General features: G+C 47.6%; 1 protein-coding gene across 4 annotated transcripts in view; it reads right to left on the bottom strand.

The window, feature by feature from the left end:
- Positions 1–20,273, bottom strand: part of LOC119857280 (NACHT, LRR and PYD domains-containing protein 3-like) — a 258,531-nt gene that overhangs the window by 97,290 nt on the left and 140,968 nt on the right. For all 4 annotated transcript variants that reach the window (XM_043516752.1, XM_038406006.2, XM_038406002.2 and 1 more), the window contains exon 9: positions 17,788–17,958. In XM_043516752.1, coding sequence (XP_043372687.1) covers positions 17,788–17,958 — 171 coding nt within the window. The remainder of the gene's footprint in view (positions 1–17,787; positions 17,959–20,273) is intronic.

The following is a 20,273-nucleotide window of genomic DNA, read 5'->3' on the forward strand; positions in this document are numbered from 1 at the left end:
TGGGATATTAGATGGATGGGATCTGAGTTACCCAGGAAAGAATTTTCTGTAGTATCTGGCTGGTGAATCTTGCCCATATGCTCAGGGTTTAGCTGATCGCCATATTTGGGGTCGGGAAGGAATTTTCCTCCAGGGCAGATTGGAGAGGCCCTGGAGGTTTTTTGCCTTCCTCTGTAGCATGGGGCACGGGTCACTTGAGGGAGGCTTCTCTGCTCCTTGAAATCTTTAAACCACGATTTGGGGACTTCAATAGCTCAGACATAGGTGAGGTTTTTCAAAGGAGTGGGTGGGTGAGATTCTGTGGTCTGCGCTGTGCAGGAGGTCGGACTAGATGATCAGAATGGTCCCTTCTGACCTTAGTATCTATGAATCTATGTATCTATAGGTGAGGGGGCTGGAAGACTCAGGTGAGGGGGAAGGACACATGGAGTTAGTGGCAGGGTGTTTGGGGGAGCATAAGGGGACAGGTGCCTGTTAACCCCACATTCTTCACTTCTGTGTGTGCCAGGATCTGAGGTGTCTGAACCTTCTCCTTACTCCCCGCATGTGAGCCAGGTTTTGGAGGGGTTGCATTTCTAAGGGTGTCTGAGACCTGCTCCCTCCGTTTGTGTGCCAGGATCAGGGGAAGCCCCTTCCCTCTGGGTGGGTAGTTTAGAACAAGCCATGCTCCGAGCAAGCACCAAGCACACTGCTGAGACTGGGATGATAAACTGGGCATGAGTACACTTAACCAGGCCAGATTAACCTTTTCTGGGCCTGGCACCAAACATATTTGTGAACCCCCATGGAGGCAATGGGGCAGGGTACGGAGAGGATGGCCCCATTCCTCCCAGCACAGCCTCAGGGCATTGTTCACAAACCGGCAGCCACCAGACGTAAACTGACCCACCTGGCCCTGCACTGTCCGCGCACCCTGTCCCCTGAAGGCAGAGCTGAGCTGAGTCATGCACACCCCGCTGAGTACCCTCCTCACTCAGAGACCCCCCCCACAGACCCCATGCCCAGCGCCACCCTGCGGAGATTCCCACACAGACCCTATCCTAGCATCCCCCTTCCCAGAGACTCCCCAACAGACACCCCACAACTGCACAGAGCCCTGCACAGCATCCCTGCCCACAGACTCCCCCACTGCCCAGTGCCCCTTCACTGCCTCCCCACCACACTGCACAGTGCCCCACCAGACCCCCTCTACCTAATGCACAAAAATACACAACCCTCCCCTAACCTCCACTGCCCAGTAACCCCACACACAGACCTCTCAGAAACCCACTTCCTCGCGCCCTGCCCCCGGGCTGCACTCACCGACCCTGCTGGGAGTTGACTGTGTCCATCAGACTGACTTGGCAGCACAGCCAGGGCTGGTGCCAGGGCGGGAATCACTCCAACCCCTCAGGGATGGTGTGATCATTCATGTCAGATCAGGGCCTGCCCAGGGCAGGTTCCCTCATGACCCACTTGCCTGATGGGGTCTAGCCGAGCCCCCCCCACCCATGCTGCTCCCCCGCCCACTGGCCGAGACCGACTCAGCCTCTGCATAGGCCCCAGGTGGCTAGGGCCGAGGGTGGTGGGTGGGGCCCCACATTTCCCAGGCAGCAGTGTTCAGAGCCAGACCCACACTGGGGAGTGGGGCAGACCCCTGGGATACGACCCCCACAAGATCACTCTGCCTAGCTGCGCCCACCAGCTCCGTGGCCACCAGCCCTCCCCAGCTGCTCATTGTAAACATTTCAAAGTATGACCACTATCCCATTTCCACTATAACAAAATCTATGGGAGGCAGAGGAGCACTGAGGGATCACAAAGCAACCATGCAACTTAGTGGAAAGACCATTGGACTGGGACTATTCCTAGCTCTGCTGCTGGTGCTGAGTGAGCTTGGGCACCTGTAACAGCACCACCTGGAGGCACCTTCCATAACAACATGTCCCGTGCCTAGCACAGTGAGACCCTGATCTCAGCCAAGGCATTTTACCACTACTGCAATTCGCTAATAAATAATTTTATTAAAGTTCACGTTACACAGGTTTAAAGGAAAGATACTGTACATCTGGGGTGAGGCTTGGTTTATGAAAAAATAAAAATCTTGATTATAAAGCCGATGAGATACATGGGTACATAACAAGCATTGTTCCAGATTAATGTGTGGGAGTTTTTAAAAGTGGTAGGGAATAAGTGTTCTCGGGTACGTTGTTTTGGGCCTCACGATTGAACATGTCCTTGAAGTAGGAGAAGAGTCTCTCGGACGGGATAGCGCAGTAGGATGAGGGCCCATCAAGGTTCTCTCTCATGGCTTTTGGACGGTTCGTCCTGTAGAGTTTCTGGATATAGGATGCAGCCACTGGGTCATAGCAGCAGCTGGCATTCCTTCTCCTGCCTTCTCTGGTGGTGGTGTTATGGTTTGGTACAGGAAACCTGCGAGCGGTCTACATGCCCTCCTGGGGTTCCCTCCTCCCAGATCCGATTTCCACAGACAGTTCCACTGTCAGTCTGTCCATAAGGCCGTCAAGTCTTCAAAGGAGTCCGTCTTTTCCAGCTCCTCCATCCAGGCTTTTTGCCATGGTGTGGCAGCCCTTGCCCATGGTTGCTGCTCCTCCGGCTGCCCCGTCTAGGCAGGCTCGGGCTGGGAAGCTACTGCGGGTACAACCTGCTGCCTCGTTACCTCCCAAAGTTGAGAGCGGTGTTCAGGCGGATCTTGAGGCAGGATCACTGGTGTGATGGGGGAACTTCTCTCAGTGTTTCTGGGAAGCGCTGGCTCTTTCAGGAGGGAGAGGTATTCTGGAAGTGCTAGTGTTGGATCTCAGAGGAAAGCAGTCTTGCTTGGAAGCGCTGGGACTGGTGTTGGTTCTCCTGTGGGCGGTTTTTAGCTGGGGGGTCCTTGGTGGAACACGGGACCTTCTGAGGATGGGGTCTTGCTGGGCGGCCCTGGAGGTTGTGCTGGATCTTCAGGGGTGAGGTCCTGCTGTGTAGTCTGGGGGCTGCGGGCAGCTCCTCCGTTGGCTGCGTCTCACCGGGCAGCCTGCGAGATGGTGCTGGCTGCTCCAATGGCAGCGTGGTGCAAGGTTACATACAGGGGAGTGCTGACCCATCTCACGTCAGTTTTGAGTTGGATGGTCTGTATGAGGTCGCTTAGCCATCTAGTGAGGTCGCTGCCTTACGAAAGGGCGTTGATCCTCCTCACAGTGGGGTCCAGCATGGGGATTCTGGAGATAGGGTTGACCCTTCTGGCCGCGGTGACCTGTTTGTTGGTCTCCAGGGTGGGGGTTGTCCTTCCCTCGGCAGGTGGTTGGGATGCCCTTCATGGCTCTGGGGACACTGGCTGGGGTTCTGAAGCCATAGCTCCAACTACAGGTTGTACCCCCCTGGTCTGGCACCCTGAACCGGGGAATTTTCCGGACCAGGGGAGGTCTATGCTAGCCCCTCTGCTGCTGCCAGCTGCAGGGCTCTGCTACGATGGCAGGGGCTGGCCCGGCATTGACGGAGCGGGGACTGGCGGGGGGGGGTGCTCAGGGGAAGAGGCGGGGCGGCTGCGGAGCCAGGAGTGCAGCCCCGTGGCCAGCAGTTCGGTGCCAGGAGCACAGCCGTGGGGCTGCAATCCTGGCCCCACTGCCAGCTGCAGTGCTGTGCTCCTGGCCCACAGCCAGGAGGCTCCACAGCCACTTTGCCTCGTCTTCCCCCGAGCATCCCCCCACCCAGTTCCCGCTCCTCCTCCTCCCTCCCTGAGCTTGAACACTGCTCCGGAAGCTCTGGGAGGGCGGGGGAGAGTGCCCTCGGCTCTTCCCCGTGAGTGCTTCAGCCCCGGAGAACCCACAGATGCCGGATAAGGGATGTTGCTGGACCACGGAAGTCTGGTTTAGAGAGGTCCAACCTGTACTGTAAGTAAAATGTGGAATTCATTTTGCTACCACCTGAGTTGTTGATGGTTGGCTGGATGAACAGAGAAGCTCATTGGAGCAACTTTTCATTGAGATATTGGAACCCAAACAGGAGACACACACACACACCCTCCACCAGCATAATGTTGGATAATGAGCGTCACTTGGACTATCAAACTGGTGGGTCACGAACCATGACTAAGGAGCAAACACATAGAACATCTGTTTACCAAATGAATACTGTATTTAGTGCTCAACAGAGAGATGCACAGAGTCTGTTCACAGGTAAATTGTAGAAGAGGTTCTATAAAAGGGCGAAATTTGGTAGCTCAATAGCTGGAGTGTTTGGTTTCTAATCAAAGATATGGTGAAAGATCTCCTCATGCACATTTGTTTCTATTGTAAACTAAAAAAATCCCTGTCACACAAACTTAAATCTTTGTTTTTAGTCTGTACTTGAAAGTGGTCACATAAACAAGCAATTTCTGCAGAAATATGCCTAGAGTCATGTTCTGCTTTGGCTTGTGCCTCACACCTGATGTTGAGTATAAGCAGGGTGGAGAAAAATGGATGTTTCTTTTAATAAAAGAATCACAGACGTTGTCTGATTTTTTTATTTACGTCAGATTAATTTAAACTGGACTTTTTATTTAAATTAAATCTATTTTGCTTTTAAAAATAAATATTTAAAATTAAATAAGAAATTATAACATCCTGTGTTAAAGCATAAACTACTATAATCTGTATATAAATTATTTAAATTAAATAGAAATGATATTCAAGAAGTATGAGTTTTCTGATAAACTGGTGGAAGTTATCTGCTGAGTACCTGGAAGCCCTGAGAACACCAACTCGAGATAGGGATCGGCTTCTGGCTCCTGCTGCAGAGCTGGAAACTCCGGAAGCTCCAGCTCCCTACCTCTAAGGCTCTTGGCTCAGTCACTATTACCAGGGCTTCTAGGTTCTCAAGGCTTCTAGATTCCTGATTCACCATCAGTCCACTAGGTCTGACAGGGAGCCAGAAGTCTAGGAGCCATGAGAGACATGGCTGAGCTAAAAGAGTGGTTTTCAACCTTTTTGGTCTCAGGACCCATTTATAAACCTTGATGGCCTCTTGCAACCCAGTAAAGAGCTTTAGTGCAAGACGATCTGGCTTATGAAATATTTCTAACCCATGATATAGAATATACATATTAACATAATACATACTAAATGCAGCAAATATTAAAATACAGCACTTAAGTATTTGTTGTATAAATCCTATGTTCCGAGCACTGCAATCTGTCAGAATGTGTCAAAGAGTCACATGGGAGGCCCTGACCTGGGTGGGAGCGGAATCATGTCCTGGCCCGGGGGGGGGTAATAGAGCTCACCATGCACTCCACTCGCAGCAGTGATTCCTGCACCTTCAGTCCTGCAGGGCTGGCTAGCTCTTTGATCTGGTTGTTGCAACCTGGCACATGGCGTCACAGTGCCACTCACTCAAATTTGAGTGAGCTTCCTGTCATGACAGAAAGGCAGTTGGGCCAAACCAGTGGTAAAATTTTGACTGTTTTAAGGAAGGAGCAAAATCAAGTCTTCAGGGACAACTCTTTAGAGAGTAACTGATAATCAGTACTATAGGAAGCAGTGTATGGGAGATAGGTCCTCCTGCACTTCCCCTTCCCGTATGTGTGTGTCACTCAGAGAGAGATCACCAAATTAGGCTTTACCCTGTCTTGAAAGAGAATGGCAGTCCCTGCGCTTGCAATGGAAGCACAACTCAGAAAACCTCCCTCTGCAATCAGCAGGCTGATCAATCTGGTTGCCTGCATTTGTGTGTGTCTCTTGCAAAAACGAAATATCTACCTTTTTCTGTGACAGATATAAAATATCTATCTTTTTATAGTCGCTGTGCCCCCTGACACATAGAAAATTATCTCTCAGACCAGTACTCATCAGAAAAAATAAGAAAAAGACAGAAACAGGAAAAAAAAACCCAACCAAACCCAGCAAGTGCTCCTATATCCGCTAATCCCCAATATTTCCATTGATCAAAGAGAGACATGCTTTGGTTATCCCTTTATTCAGTCTATATTGCTTTGGTATGTCCAATTCAGGCACAGAGACACATCTCATAGTATACAGAGCAGAGTTAGACAACAAAAACAGATTACGTTCAGGAAACCAACCTGCCACTTCCACGCCACGTTTTCCCTTAGTCTCATCCAGAAACCTGCCAGTAGCGTCCAGGGTATATCCCCCTTCAGGATGTTCAGGTCCCAAAGAAACCATGAGTTTTTCATCCCACACTCTCAGACTCAAAGTCACTACTGACCTCAAGGGGGGGAACCTCAGAGAGACTGGAGGGACCGGGCTGCCGGGACTGAGGGGATAAAACTAATACCTAAGAATTCCCCATGCCTCCAACCAAAGAATGACCCTCAGCAGCACCCGCAGTCATGTGCTCCCCTACTGCACTGACCACAGTAATGCACTGGGGCCTTCAATGACTGTTTTTTATTCTGGAGTTTTGCCAACAAGTTAGACTCCACAGCCAAAACCGTGGAAACCACAGCCACAGGCCCAGCCTCCATTTCTCAGACAAGGTCAGGCTGAGAGTCCACTGAATCAGGAGCCACAGAACCACTAATACCATCTCCTGGCACCGCCCCACCTCCTGCCGCACCAACATCCCCAGAGATATCTGGAGCCTGCTGTCATTCTCAGGCACAGGGTCACCAGGGGCAGCCTGCTCTTCTTCGCGCACTGATAAACCAAATGTGTCAGACTCCCACAACAAAAACAGGCCACCTCCTCAGTGACAACAAACACGATGTTGTCACGCTCCCTAATCTGATACTTCAGGGACACTTTAAATATTTTGGAAGCTCTGTTTAATATCATATAGACCTGCCTATGAAAAGACAAGGCAGGCTGAACCTCTGGGCTTTACAGCCCAAAGGAATCCTACTAATAGGACTACTGATCTTACCATAACTCACCAGGCCTCTGCCAGCTGCTCATTTCCTAAAAAAAGGAGGGACATTAGAAACAGCAACTTTAACACCAGGTTTTGAAAGAGGCACAACAGGGACAAAAGCACCCCACTCAGCAATCCCCTCCACAACCATCTGCTCAAGGAGGCTACGTGTGGCAACAAACACCACAGCCTTGCTCATGCGGGAGGCAATACCTCACATTCTTAAACCCAGTGACCTTCCCCACGGCTAGAACAATCTCCTCCATGGAGGCAAAATCCAGACCCCATAGCCACATGTTAAACCCTCAGACTCTGCCACAAACTGCAGTCTTTGTCCTCTCGGCCCTCGACCGCCCATTCCCATCCAGAGAAGGCGCACAAAAGCCTGCTAAGACAAAAGAAATCCTGAAATAAACCCACAACTACCAAAAAATAATGAAACACAAAAAAAAATTCCCCAAAACACAGAGAACAGCGAAGCATTCTCACTCTCAACCTCCATCCCAAACAATCCCACAGTCCTCAGTGAGAGAGATCCCCCTGTACTGCCCTGTGTGTGTGTGTGTGAGAGTGAGAGAGAGATCCTGATGCACTTCCCTCCACCCTATGTGTGTGTGTGTGAGAGAGAGAGAGAGAGAGAAATCTCCACGCATGTGTGATCCCTGCTGCACTGCTCAGGTTTGGCCTGGCTGCTCCCCGTCATGACCACAAATCTCCTCCCTTAAATTAATGTGAAACTATTGGTCACTGTGCTCGTAAGCCTCATATGGGGTTTTTCCAGCTCCTGAAGCTCCAGTCCGAGCCTCTAGGGGGCTCTACCAAAAAGGACTGCAGCTAAAATGGCTACTAGTGCTCTTGGACCCCATGGTCAGCATGCTTGGAGTCAGGACTAAGAACAGAAGAAACAAGGAGCCTTGGCTGGGCCTAGTTTGGGGTGACCTGGACGGGCCGTCCACCAGTCCAGTGACAAGCCAGGGCTGCACATCCCCCAACAGTAAGTTTACAGGGAAAAGGGCAGCCTGACAAAGAGAGAGGGTTTAAAATTCGAAGCTGGGAGAGACAGCACAGATAAGGGAGCCCCTGCTAAATTCCCACTCCCCCCAGAAGGAGTTTGTATTACTCTGAGACTGTGGCTTCGGGAATATGGCAGCTCCTGCACTACAGTGATCAGCATCCAGAGAGAGAGAGAGATGTTACCCAGCACAGGTTACCAAAAGGCAGCCGAGATCCCAAAGGATTCTAGTGAACCTGGATGGAGTCAGGGGAGGAGCCTGCCCTACCGAGGCATGAATTAAAAGGTGACTTTTATTTTAGTCAGCCACCAACATAGTGCTGTAACACTGCATCTCAGGACACACGATCTCAGCAACACCATCCACCTTGGGAAGCTGCAAGTTGGGAGATGGGGTTAGAGGAGTTTGTGAGCATTAGAATGCAGGAAATTGGGTTAATAATATTTCTTAATTATTAGATAATCTTAACCTCTTCCTTCCCCAGATCCTATTTTTCTGTTACCAATACAGTTCACATTTCTATTACAGTGTTATTTATGGTTTGTCATTCATTTGCGGAAGCTTATTTTATTTCCTCTATTGTCCCCTGTAAACTGGGCTTTACGCTTCTTTCCAGTTTGAAGTATTATCATGGCTTTACCAAAGGACAGCTACCCTGTGCACTGGGTACAGTGCAGAGTCTCGTTGAGTGGAGATACCAGGAGCCAAAAAAGAAAAAGAACCCAGAATCTGATCCGTACAAGGAGTGGAGAGAAAATACCACACATATTGGTGATAGCAAGCATCTGGGAGAGAAAAGGGAGGAGGGGCTACATACTATTATAATAAAAGCAAGTTTTAAAACCCAAAGACATGTTTAAAAGAAAACCTGAAGAAAAGTTAAAAGAAAAATAATGTAGCTAAAAGTTGTTTTGCTAAGTGTGTCAGGGACCCAAGTGGAGTCTTTGATGAGCATTTAAAATAACAATAACTTTAGTCACAGACTGAAGTAAAAGTAGGAAAAGCTTTTCATGGTGGTTTTTATGTTTTTGAAAATGACTCACAGGGCCTGAGTCCTCATTTAAGAGTTAGGTCCAAAGTATTTTGAACGTAAAGAATTCAATAATCAAGCTCATTCAACAGCAGAGTTGAGCAAAAGTCAGATTTTCCATCCAGCAAAGACATTCCGATATTTCAACTTTTGTTTTCATCCCAAAGCATAATAAAAAGATGAGGTGTCAATTTTTGTGGAACAGAAATTTCAAAAAAATTCAATCTAGAAATGAAGGAACTTTTGGTTTCAGCCCTCTCAACCTAAATGAAATATTTTGCATTAAGCTGCATTTTCCTATTGTTGTGCATTGCATCCTGCAATTGTAGTATTGGAACCTCATGCAGCCACTCTCCCCTGTGCCCAGGGTTCCTGCATGGACTAGGTCTCCCATGATGCAGCCTTAATCCACCCATGATGCATCACATGTGTTGGTCAGAGGAGAGTCCACACTGCACTGTGGGAGATGTAGACCTCCAGGGAGTCTAGCTCATAGAAGAATGATGACCTGAGGTATAACTCCCATAAGGCAATGTGCTAATAAGGACATACAATTTAATGAAATGTTTTGGGTCAGTTCAACAAAAAAGTTCTGATTTAGGTTGAACCAACCCAAATCAAAAAAGAAAAAATCTGATGAAAAATCAAAATATTTATGCAAAATCAAAATATTCTCACACAAAGTTTCTATTTTGCAGAAGCTGCATTTTCCTTCAGGTGGTAAGTTCCATCATTCCAGTGGTAAATTCTTGACCAGCTCTTGACAATAGTCTCTGCACATGCCATTAGCTGCCAGAGCAAATTCTTCTAGTTTAAGTATTGAAGCGTAAAATGTACATGATCAAGTAACAAACTCAGTTACTGCTGCAGGTCTCATGCCTCAAGAAGGAACAGAACCCTGCCGGTGCACTGAGCAGGGGATCTTTAGCTGAGTAGTGACTCCAACAGCCGGGGGGGGGAAGGAAAATGGATGTAGTGGTAAATACTCTGAGACGGGAAATTACTGACAGGTGGCGTTTTCTCTCTACCTGTGTGTGGGTGGGGGACGGTCTTTGATAGCAGCTGATGGTTCCTGTCTGCTGCAGGCCATATAACGGAGAGTGGCACCTCCAGATCATCAAGAGGGAAGAGAAGGAAAAGGCTAAACAACATGGATGGTGGGAATAAAAGGATAAAACAAGCAGTGCTGAGATGAGTCCTATCCACCTACAAACTGATAGGGAGAGCTCTGAGACCTGGATAGAGGCCTGGTGGGGTAGATGGCGACAGAAGCACCTCAGCCCTCCAGGCCACAGATCTGTTGTTCTTGGGAGAGAAAAGGGGAACCTGCATTAGGCGTTAGTTTATTGGCTAAGAAAAGGAAATGAGAGCAACTGAGAAGTTAAAGCAGGTAAAATATATTAACAGGTGAGTTACAGTTGTAATTCCAGATAATGACCGTTATGTAATAAACTGTCAGTTTCCTAAAAGTCTATTCAGGGTACCCAGATTGTCTCTGGGGATCTCAGCTTTGCATCTGATTTCCTTGTAAGAGTCCAAACAGTCAGAGATGAAGGATCATTCCCTGAATCCATATATATATTCTTCTGTCAGAAAACAGGCTGATAGCTTCTACCCACATGGGCTTTTTCTCTGATGACAGGAAGTGAAGAATGCCTTTAGAGTCTCTGACCTCCGGTCATTACATACAATGGCCAGTTGCATTGAAAATTAGCATTTCAAAAGGTTTTTTGAAATAAAGGAAATATAAAATCCCTCTAAGAAAAGCTTCTGAGAGATTTGTTGTACATCAACACCACCACTGGCGTTTATGATGTGCTGGTTAGTAGGTTCCCAGTTGATGAGTGATTTTTCTACAGAATCTGTCCTAATGAGAACTACTCCCTCTGAGTGCTTGTTGTCACTATGCCCTGAATTAATCAGATATTTCTTCTCTTGCCTGAAGTATTTCTTATCCACATCTCTCAATTTGTTCTCACCGAAGCCCAGAATTTCAAGTCTATAGTTGTCCATAACTCTCATGAATTGCAAGATCTTTGATGTGTGAAACATTGTTCTCACATTCCAGTAACCAGCCCTGAAGTGTATTCTTGCTGTCAGCATCCAACTTTTCAGGGCCTTGGCTTCCAGAGACTGGCTTTCATCAGGAGTCTTCCTGAAGCACAAAGGGGCAGCAGTGTTCATTTTTACTGGAATGGTAGCCTGGTTCTGTTTCTATAACTGGTGAGATGTTTTTACGAGACTACGTCTTTAGCCTTGTACTCAACCCTCCTGACTTTATTCGGGCTTGGGACTGACAGACACAGGCACAAGATGTAGCATTGCAGAAGTGTATTAGCAACACAAACACCAGTCTAGCATAGGTAGACAGCAAATGCCAAGAAGACCGAGACTTAACTAATGATATTGCGCTACTGAAGAGCAGTCCTGAAAACTTACAAAGTCAGACAACTTGGGAAAAATACCAGGCAAGCAGGGCTCAGAGTTAATTATGCTAAAACAAACATCCTTAAAACCCAGAGGTCAAGCAGTAACAGCATATTAGAATGCAAAAATATCAGACAAATTCTTCTATTTTCTAATCTCAGAAGCACCATATTGCCCAAAATATACCTCAAGAAGGAAGTGACATCAAGTATAGGAAAGGCATTTACTAAACTCTGCAATTTATAGAAACCAAAGATATTCAGCACCAGAACAAAACTGAGAATCTTCAATTCAAATACAATCTCGGTGTTAACATAAGGCTGATAGAGCTGGAAAGCTATGAAGCTTTACTCAGAAAACTAAATGGCTTCAAAAATGAGTGCCTACAAAAGATTCTTGGCATTGGTAGGAAAGACATCATTATCAACAAAAAGATCTGAGAAATCACCAACCAGTAGCTCATTTCCAACACAATCTGAAGGCACACTGAACATATTTGGGGCACGTACTCCAGATGCCAACACAGACTCCCACATGAAGTCATCAAGTGGAAATCGAAGTCTGTGAGAAAACAAGAGTGCCCAAGAGAAACCTTGAGCAGAAGCCTTAGCAGGGAGGGCAGAATAGTCCATCTCAACACCTTAGAGCAAATGGAAGCAGCAGCAACTGACAGAGAGGAATGGAAGAGACTGGTTTACACCCTGTGTGCCAACAATGGCACAGGAAGGATGCAATAACATAATATAGTAACTCCAGCAGTGCCTCGGACTCACCCAAGGACAGGGCCCCATTGTGCTAGGAGCTGTAAAGAGTAGTAGCTAGTCCCTCTCCTGAAGAGTTTATAATGTAATTAGACAAGACAGACAAAAGGGAGGGGACAGGGACAGAACACACAAACAGAATAAACAGTGCAACAGTGATCTTTCAATTGTTATTTTGCTGTGGGGGGAAGGTGGGTAAGTGTTTGCATTTGGGTTTTGATTAATTCTTTGGGTGGGAGTTGCTTGGTGGGGATTAGCTAAATAGAAGGAGATAGGAATGGAGGGGGACAAAGAAGGGAGGGGGAAGGAATGAATGAGGGGAACATGGAAAGAGGCTGAGATGCGCCGACTGTGAGGGGAGGGGAAAGGAAAGGGTTGCAACAAACAGCCAATCAGCACAAGGAAGAGAATGTCAAGTGTGACGACTTGTAGCAGGCAGTCTGATGACATCAGTGTCCATCGGCCTCTGCTGAGGCTGCTTCTCTGTCTGCTCCAACAGGCTGGGAGTCATCTCTGGTCCTGGGCTTGGTTCTGGAGTTTCATGGAGGATTAAGACCATGGCATTAAATTGGTAGCAGAAGCTGACTGGCTGCCAATGGAGGGACTGGAGCACTGACCTGATGTGGTCACAGTGGCATAAACCACAGAAGAGGTGGAGAGTTCTCTTCTATCGGCTGGACCATGAGCAGTGTTAGATTGAGTGAGTGTTAGGTGCAGTGAATTACAGTGATCTAGTCTGGAGATGAGAAGCAGATTGAACTATTTAGCTAAGTCCTTGTCTGGGTGGAAAGTGTGAAGTTTCTGAGCAAACTGGTGATTTCTATTCAAACTCTTCCACAGTTCGTACCTCTAGATCACCCCTTGGGGTGAGGGTGGGCACCTCTCTCATCCCAAAGATCCCTTTCTGGCTGGAGGTGTCACTATAGTGCTGGTTTGGAGTGCAGAGTGCGGTCTCCTGGCGGTCAGTCTTTGGGAAGCATCTTCTCCTCCTTTAAGGCATGGCCACAGTCCAAGGCAGAAAAAAAGCAAACAAAATAATCCTGCAGCCCACAAAACAGTCTGGGCTCATCCCGCTGGTCCTCATAAATTAACCGGTAAATAGTCTCTGAGAAGGGGCTGGGTTCCAACTCCCTGAGTGTCAGAGGTCCAGGCTGAATGCCTGAGCTCTAATGAAAAGCAAAGCAGAGTAAAGATGGTTCCTCTGCCTCTCCAGAGGGTTCAGGCAGCTAATCTCTTCTGCAGCTTCCCTGATGAGCAGCCCCTGCTCTGCAGGGCTAGGGAGCACTAGTTCTGTTTCTCTCCGAATTCCACCATACACTGGGCTTGGATCCTCCCTTTTAAGGAGCCACCCCTCTCCAGGTGCAATAGGTGTCACAGGTGTGCCAGGCTGGGGCTGACTGTGCCCAGAGTTCTTTAACTCCTTCCTGACTGGGGTGAGAATCTGTCCCACCACATACCGCACACCTCAAGACGGAAGTCAGGATTCCCCGATCCAATCCTGATTTCCCCACCAGTCCCAGTCAGGGCTGGCTCAGCCCTCTGGAGCCCTCAGGGTGGAGCATGCTCAGTGAAGAAGGGACCTTTGGCTATTCTAGCTGCAAATCTGAAATAAGTCTCCAGTGAGCATCGACACTGAGATTTTTCAGACACTGATAACTTTGAAAATTGGGGCAGATTTTCATAGGAACAGAAATAGGCTCATCCCTGGCACAAATGCTTCCCCCTGCCAAATTTCAAGTTCCTCCTAAGGATGGGGGGATAGAGCTTCTCACTGAAAAGTTCACCAGAATTACTTTACATGTTTCCCTTGCCTATGGATGAAAATGAATGAACCATTTAGGCTGAAATTTCAGAAAAATATCCAGCTTGAAGGAGACACCCAGCATGGAAAATTTAAGTCAAAATGGTTAAAGTTAGCAAATTTATCAGCAACAGAAAACAGGGTCTACTGCAAGTGTCAGGAGGTGATACTTCCAGCTTCACTTCAAATATATTTATTCTACAAAGCAAAACATAGCTTTTGACATTAGCAAATATAAAACCGATTGAAGGCACGAAACTTCCATTATACATCCTAATACAGGTTGAGTAGAGCCTTCATAGCTCTTGTAATGTAGTATTCAAAAGAAAGAGAAAGATACACCATAATACAAGAAGAAAAGGTAAAAAGCTGACCGGTGAATTCTAGCCACGGGTGAAATATTCAGTGCTTTCTAACTTGTCAGTAACCATGCTGTGCTATCTTGGGTGCATATTTTTGAAGCACAACTTCTGTCGTAGGTGAACATGCTGAGACGTTTGTTGCTTCCCAGAAGGAGCGTATGTATGCCTCCTTTTCATATTGTACTGCTTTGTCCCTTATTAATAAATTAAGCTAAGCTTGGTTATTTGGTCTCTTAAATACTTTTAATATTGAACCGCAAGTGTTGCCAAGCAATTGGCTAGACCTCAGTGAATATTGTTAGACTGACACAAATCACACTGCCTGGGGGGAAATAAGTACCACATTCAGATGGCAGCAACTCCTTTTTAAGCCACAATGACTTATGGGAGCCCCTCTCTCTGATGCTCCACAAACTCAACTGGTAACCCCTTCCCTTCCAGACTGAATTCAAAGTCCTCGTACTAATTGTCAAGGCCCTGGATAGGTTATGATCTAACGTGTACACTAGGGAACTCCACATTGCAACTTGCATCAATGTGACTGAACTGGAAGCTGCAATGATGCAGTGCATCCACACCAGCCATTCTATCTTGGGGGCACACAATGAATTACATTCACTAAGAGTACACTCTACATGTTGCAGGGCTTGTGGGTTGTTGTACCTACCCTGCATTTCCTGGCGCTGCTTCCTGGAGCAGATGCATAATGTCTACGGCTTATAGTGTTTGTGTGCACTTAGTCGTTCTTTTTGGTTTGCTGCATTGATTGCTTTAAATGGTTGGGTCCTACATAAGGATCTGCACATATATTGTGAGAAGCAACATGCTGCACTTGCAGATGCCGTGACAGAGGCTCAGCAGCTCCTACTGCCACTCCCCCCACCCCCCTTCAGTTTCTGGGCTTGGAGGCCCAGAGTGGATCATGAAGTGCACCAGCAGCTTTGACTGTTGCTGCTCCCAGTTGTGAGGAGCTGGATTTTTTTCTTTTAATTCATTACTTCATTCATGTTTGTTAGTTTTTTAGACAGAGTTTGCTTGTTTGTTTAAATTTTGTTATTTTTTCAGATGTTCTGTTTGTTTAGTAGCTAAACTCAGTTTCTCTCTATTCTGTTTTCCTATAGGAGCTAGAGAGGAGAGTGCTCACAGGAAGAATATTCTTGAAGGTCCTCCACGCAGCTCAGAGAATGCTCACCAAAGTTCTTCCCCACCTGCTATAGTGGAGTCCCTTGGGGCTGGAAGGATGGGAGCATTCAGTTGGTGATGGAGTACTATGGAAAAGAGGATTTAGTTGGGGTGGGGGAACATAGAGGGTAGGGTTCATCCAGGTGTTATTTTTAACTAATTACCCGGCTCTGAGTTCCCTTTAGTACATTTCAGGAGTGTGGAAATTGATGTGGATGCTGCCAATAGGCAGTCATTATGCATTGTGGGGTGTCTGTGTTCATGCACGGCCATGGTGTAGCATTTTATGTTTTTGCACAAGAATTACCAAATCACCAAGCAATTTTTTTAAAGCTGACACATGTTTGAAGTTCTAATGCAATAACATTGTATTTCTCATTCACTGTGTCTTTGTAAATCTGAGGGGTGGGTGTTTGAGGGCACGCTGAGCAGAGACCACTGAGTCTCCCCTCACCTGCTCTGGGGCTGGCATGCAGCAGGGATATGAGTGGCACAGCTTGCTGAAAAATGGAAACAAATCTCTTTAGAATATTTTGCTTAGTACTTCATCCAGTTTTGAACCAAAATTATGAATTTTTGCAACTAACTCCAGTGAGCGGCTTCGCAGGTGACAGAATCAGCTTTATTGAGTTTAAGGCCACAAGAAATCATTAGCTCATCTAGTCTGCCCTCCTGCACATCACAGGCCCTTACATTTCCCCTAAAATCTCCTTTGTTGAGCCCCGTGATTTTGAGTTATCAAAGTGCTTGTGGAAGAATGGGGTAAGGGTAGCGTGGAACTGCACTGTGCGGAGACTCATTACACAACTGCAGCAGCTTTGCTAGTGTTTTTGCTAAAAGTGCAGGGTGATGTGTTGATAAAAAATGTGATTGTATTTCCTCTGAGCAGGTTAAACACAAGAATTAATGGGATCCCTTGTGCACTGCTGTGCGCATGTTTGTGTGTGGCTGTGCAGTGTTACAGCTATGGTGCAGAGTTGTGCTGTTGCTGCCAAGGCTAACGGCCTGTCGCAGACAGTCTCACCTGTGCTCCACAGGGACAATCTCACTGGAGATGCCCAGGTTCAGACTCTTGGGCATTGGAACAGAGTGTTCTCAACAGCTAGAACTCAGCTGTAGAATGCTTCTGAGAGGGGATCAGACTTGAGCCCTGGCCTGGCCATGGTCAGAGCAAAAATCATTTCTTCACTAAAGCCCTTACCAGGAACAACACCAGGGTCAGCATGAGATGGAGATGGTGAAATAAGAGAAAAGATAAAGAATAAGAGAAAAGAAAATTGGGTTGGTGTGACACAGAGCAGCCTTGGCAAAGGGTCCCCTGTTCTTTGTAAACAGCTCTTACCTCAGGCCTGACAAATTAAATACACCAAATACTTCTTATAGGATATTTATTCATCAAGTATAACACGTAACGTATTTACAGAACCCTGTGTTGTCTACCCTTGCCACATCCCAGAACATTCAATGGAAAAGCATCAAATACCATGGCAAATGATCAAAACCACTTGGAAGTGAAAAGGAACATCACAGCAGGCAGGGGATCACCAGCTAGTTCTGCAACTGACTGAGGTTTTTCATTAGATAGGAAAGGAAACTATTGATGAATGTAGATCCAGGTTCACACTTTAGGAGTTTATTTTGCGTTACAACCAGTTGTTTCCATCACCTTCTCTCTTTCCTGGATAAATCTTTATTCTTTCTTAAATAAACCTACCTTACAGAATCATAGAATATCAGGGTTGGAAGGGACCTCAGGAGGTCATCTAGTCCAACCCCCTGCTCAAAGCAGGATCAGTCTCCAATTTTTCCCCCAAATCCCTAAATAGCCCCCTCAAGGATTGAACTCACAACCCTGGGTTTAGCAGGCCAAAGCTCAAACCACTGAGCTATCCCTCTCCCCGCCCCCCACTTTAGTTTTGTGATAAGTGTTCACAAGTGCTATGTGGCCTACAGGAGCAGTGGTTAAGGTAACTCTGATAAACTGGGATATGCTTCATCTTTGGGTGCAGAGATTCTGGTACTTCTGTGAGTAGCCAGAGTCAGGGGCAGTATATCATAGGAGAAGGAATTAGGGATTCAGTGATTAGGGTGCCCGTCTTGTTAGCCTGCAAAGCAAAGCTGGGGCTGGCATAAGCCCAGAGGAGAGTGCTTGAGTAAGTGAAGAGCTGGTGGTGCCAGGAATCTGACACCCAAATACTGCTAGAAAGACTCTGTAGGTGGAGGGGGTGGGGTAATGAGGTGACTCTCCATCCCCAAGAAACATCAGAGTGGAGCAGAGAGGAAAAAAAATCTTCTCCTCCCCTCTACCATCTCTCGCTGTGTCAAGCACTTTACACAGAGGACACCTGTGAATACACAAAGGCCAAATGTTACTTACTCCAATTTCTGCAGTTTGCAGTTCAGTGGTTTCAGTCCCGCACACAGCAGCCACACTCCAGCATCTCCGAGTTTATTACCACCCAGGTCCATCTCTGTCAGGCTCTTGTTGGTTCTGAGAACAGCAGCAAGATCCCCGAAGCCAGTGTCTGTGAGACCACAGTCCCGCAACCTGTAGGAGAGAGAAACACAGAGAAGGGGGATCACAGTGTGAAGGGGGCTCGTCACAGCTGTTCTGACAGGCAGCCCCGCCCACCAGCCCCTCGCCCTGACCAATCCACATAAAGAATGAAGTAGAAGCCCTGCTCCACCACCTGTCCCAACACCCACCCTATGCCAATGAGGAACCAGTGTTGGGTGGGACTTCCTGCCTAAGCCCCACCCCTTGCACATGACTCTTGACCAATCATCACTGTGAATGGCCCAGACACCCCAATCCTTAAACCTCTGCCATTGACCAATAAGGATTAGGGCTCTGGGTAAGATGTCCTCACTAAGCACCACCCCTCACCCTTTCCACTGACCAACCAGAATTTAAAGGGCAGCCACCAGGACACCCTAAGTCTCACCTACCCAGCTCTCAGCCAATCAGATTGGACTTGCCACTGATCTGCTCCAGGATGGTGTGACCCAATCAGAGCAGCCCCATTGCGACAGGGAGGCTGTAGGGGGAGCCCCCTCCCCAGGCAGCTGGGCCAGGCTCAGAGCAGGAGGAGCTGGGAGATCCTGACCCCCCGCGACCCCGGCACTAGCTTGGCTGCTCCCCACGTCTCCTGTCTCTGCCCCCAACCCATCAGCTCCCAGCTCTGACCCTCAGGCGTGGGGAGGGGTGGGGAGGCAGCGGGAAGGCCCAGCACTGGCAGCATCACACCCACCTTCCACTGAGACCAGGGATCAAAGGCTGGGGGGATTGGAAGACAAAGAGGAGAACAGCCCCACAACCAAGGGGATCCCCAAAGTTTGGGGAAGAAGAGCCCCTGAGAGGAGGGCTGTTGGCAGGGCCTGTTCCAGAAACACTGGGTGGGGTTACAACAGAAATTTTCTACCGGATTCTGTGTCCCTGAACGCAGAGTTTGGTTCCTGGTAGAGCTACCACCCAGCGGAGTGTGGAACTATGGCAGCAGCCTGGCTATGACCATGTGCATCTCAGTAACCAGCCCCCAGCACGGCTGTCACATACTGCCACTCCTCCCTCCCACCAGGGCTCATGGGGAACCCTCTTCACCCCCAACAGCTGCCAAATCTTGAACAAATATAGACACCCCACCCATTGCAACTGTCACCTGCACAACCTCCTCCATCACTACAGTTGCCTTGAAAATATGGTTGCTCCACCGAATGGGGAGGGAAGTCCTGATGTTTGAGAGAGAAAAAGAGACCTGCATTTGTATGAGGGAGGGAAGCCCCCACTCCCTGGGAGGCTGCTAGGTTCAGCCAGGGTTGGTAGAGCCCCAGAGATATTTTGGAGGCAGGAAGAGAGGCGCCCCAATGAGATGAGAGACTCTAAGTTTGTGTCCTACAATGAAAGAAAAAACACATGGGTGTATGTGGGAAACTACGGAGATTAGTGCTAGGAGGGGGAGGTGGGGAGAGAGTGTTCTTGATTAAGCAACAGAAAAGAACTCGACAAGATTTAAAGGTAAGGAAGAAGGGAAGTCAAGTAAGAAATTGAGGAGGAAAAGACCCCAAAACGGGGAGAGGACACTTGAAGGGAAAGAAGGACCCAACTGGGATAAAAATGGAAAGACTCCCCCAGATGAGGAGTGGTGTCAGGGGTAAGCTTTGGGAAGGAGGTAACTGTGCCAACAGTATCGGAGTTTATTCTTTGCCCTGGGTGGTGATTAGAGTCCATTCTGGAGGCAGATTTCAGAGTAGCAGCCGTGTTAGTCTGTATTTGCAAAAAGAAAAGGAATACTTGTGGCACCTTAGAGACTAACAAACGTATTTGAGCATAAGTTTCGTGAGCTACAGCTCACTTCATTGGATGCATTCAGTGGAAAATACAGTGGGGAGATTTATATATAGAGAGAACATGAAACATGTACCTACTACAGGACATGCCCAACAAAGAAAATAACAGAATGCCACTAGCCATCACCTTCAGCCCCCAACTAAAACCTCTCCAACGCATCATCAAGGATCTACAACCTATCCTGAAGGACGACCCATCACTCTCACAGATCTTGGAAAACAGGCCAGTCCTTGCTTACAGACAGCTCCCCAACCTGAAGCAAATACTCACCAACAACCACACACCACAAAACAGAACCACTAACCCAGGAACCTATCCTTGCAACAAAGCCCTTTGCCAACTCTGTCCACATATCTATTCAGGGGACACCATCATAGGGCCTAATCACATCAGCCACACTATCAGAGGCTCGTTCACCTGCACATCTACCAATGTGATATATGCCATCATGTGCCAGCAATACCCCTCTGCCATGTACATTGGTCAAACTGGACAGTCTCTACATAAAAGAATAA

This window comes from Dermochelys coriacea, chromosome 6, assembly GCF_009764565.3.
Source record: "Dermochelys coriacea isolate rDerCor1 chromosome 6, rDerCor1.pri.v4, whole genome shotgun sequence".
NCBI classification, from domain to species: domain Eukaryota; kingdom Metazoa; phylum Chordata; order Testudines; family Dermochelyidae; genus Dermochelys; species Dermochelys coriacea.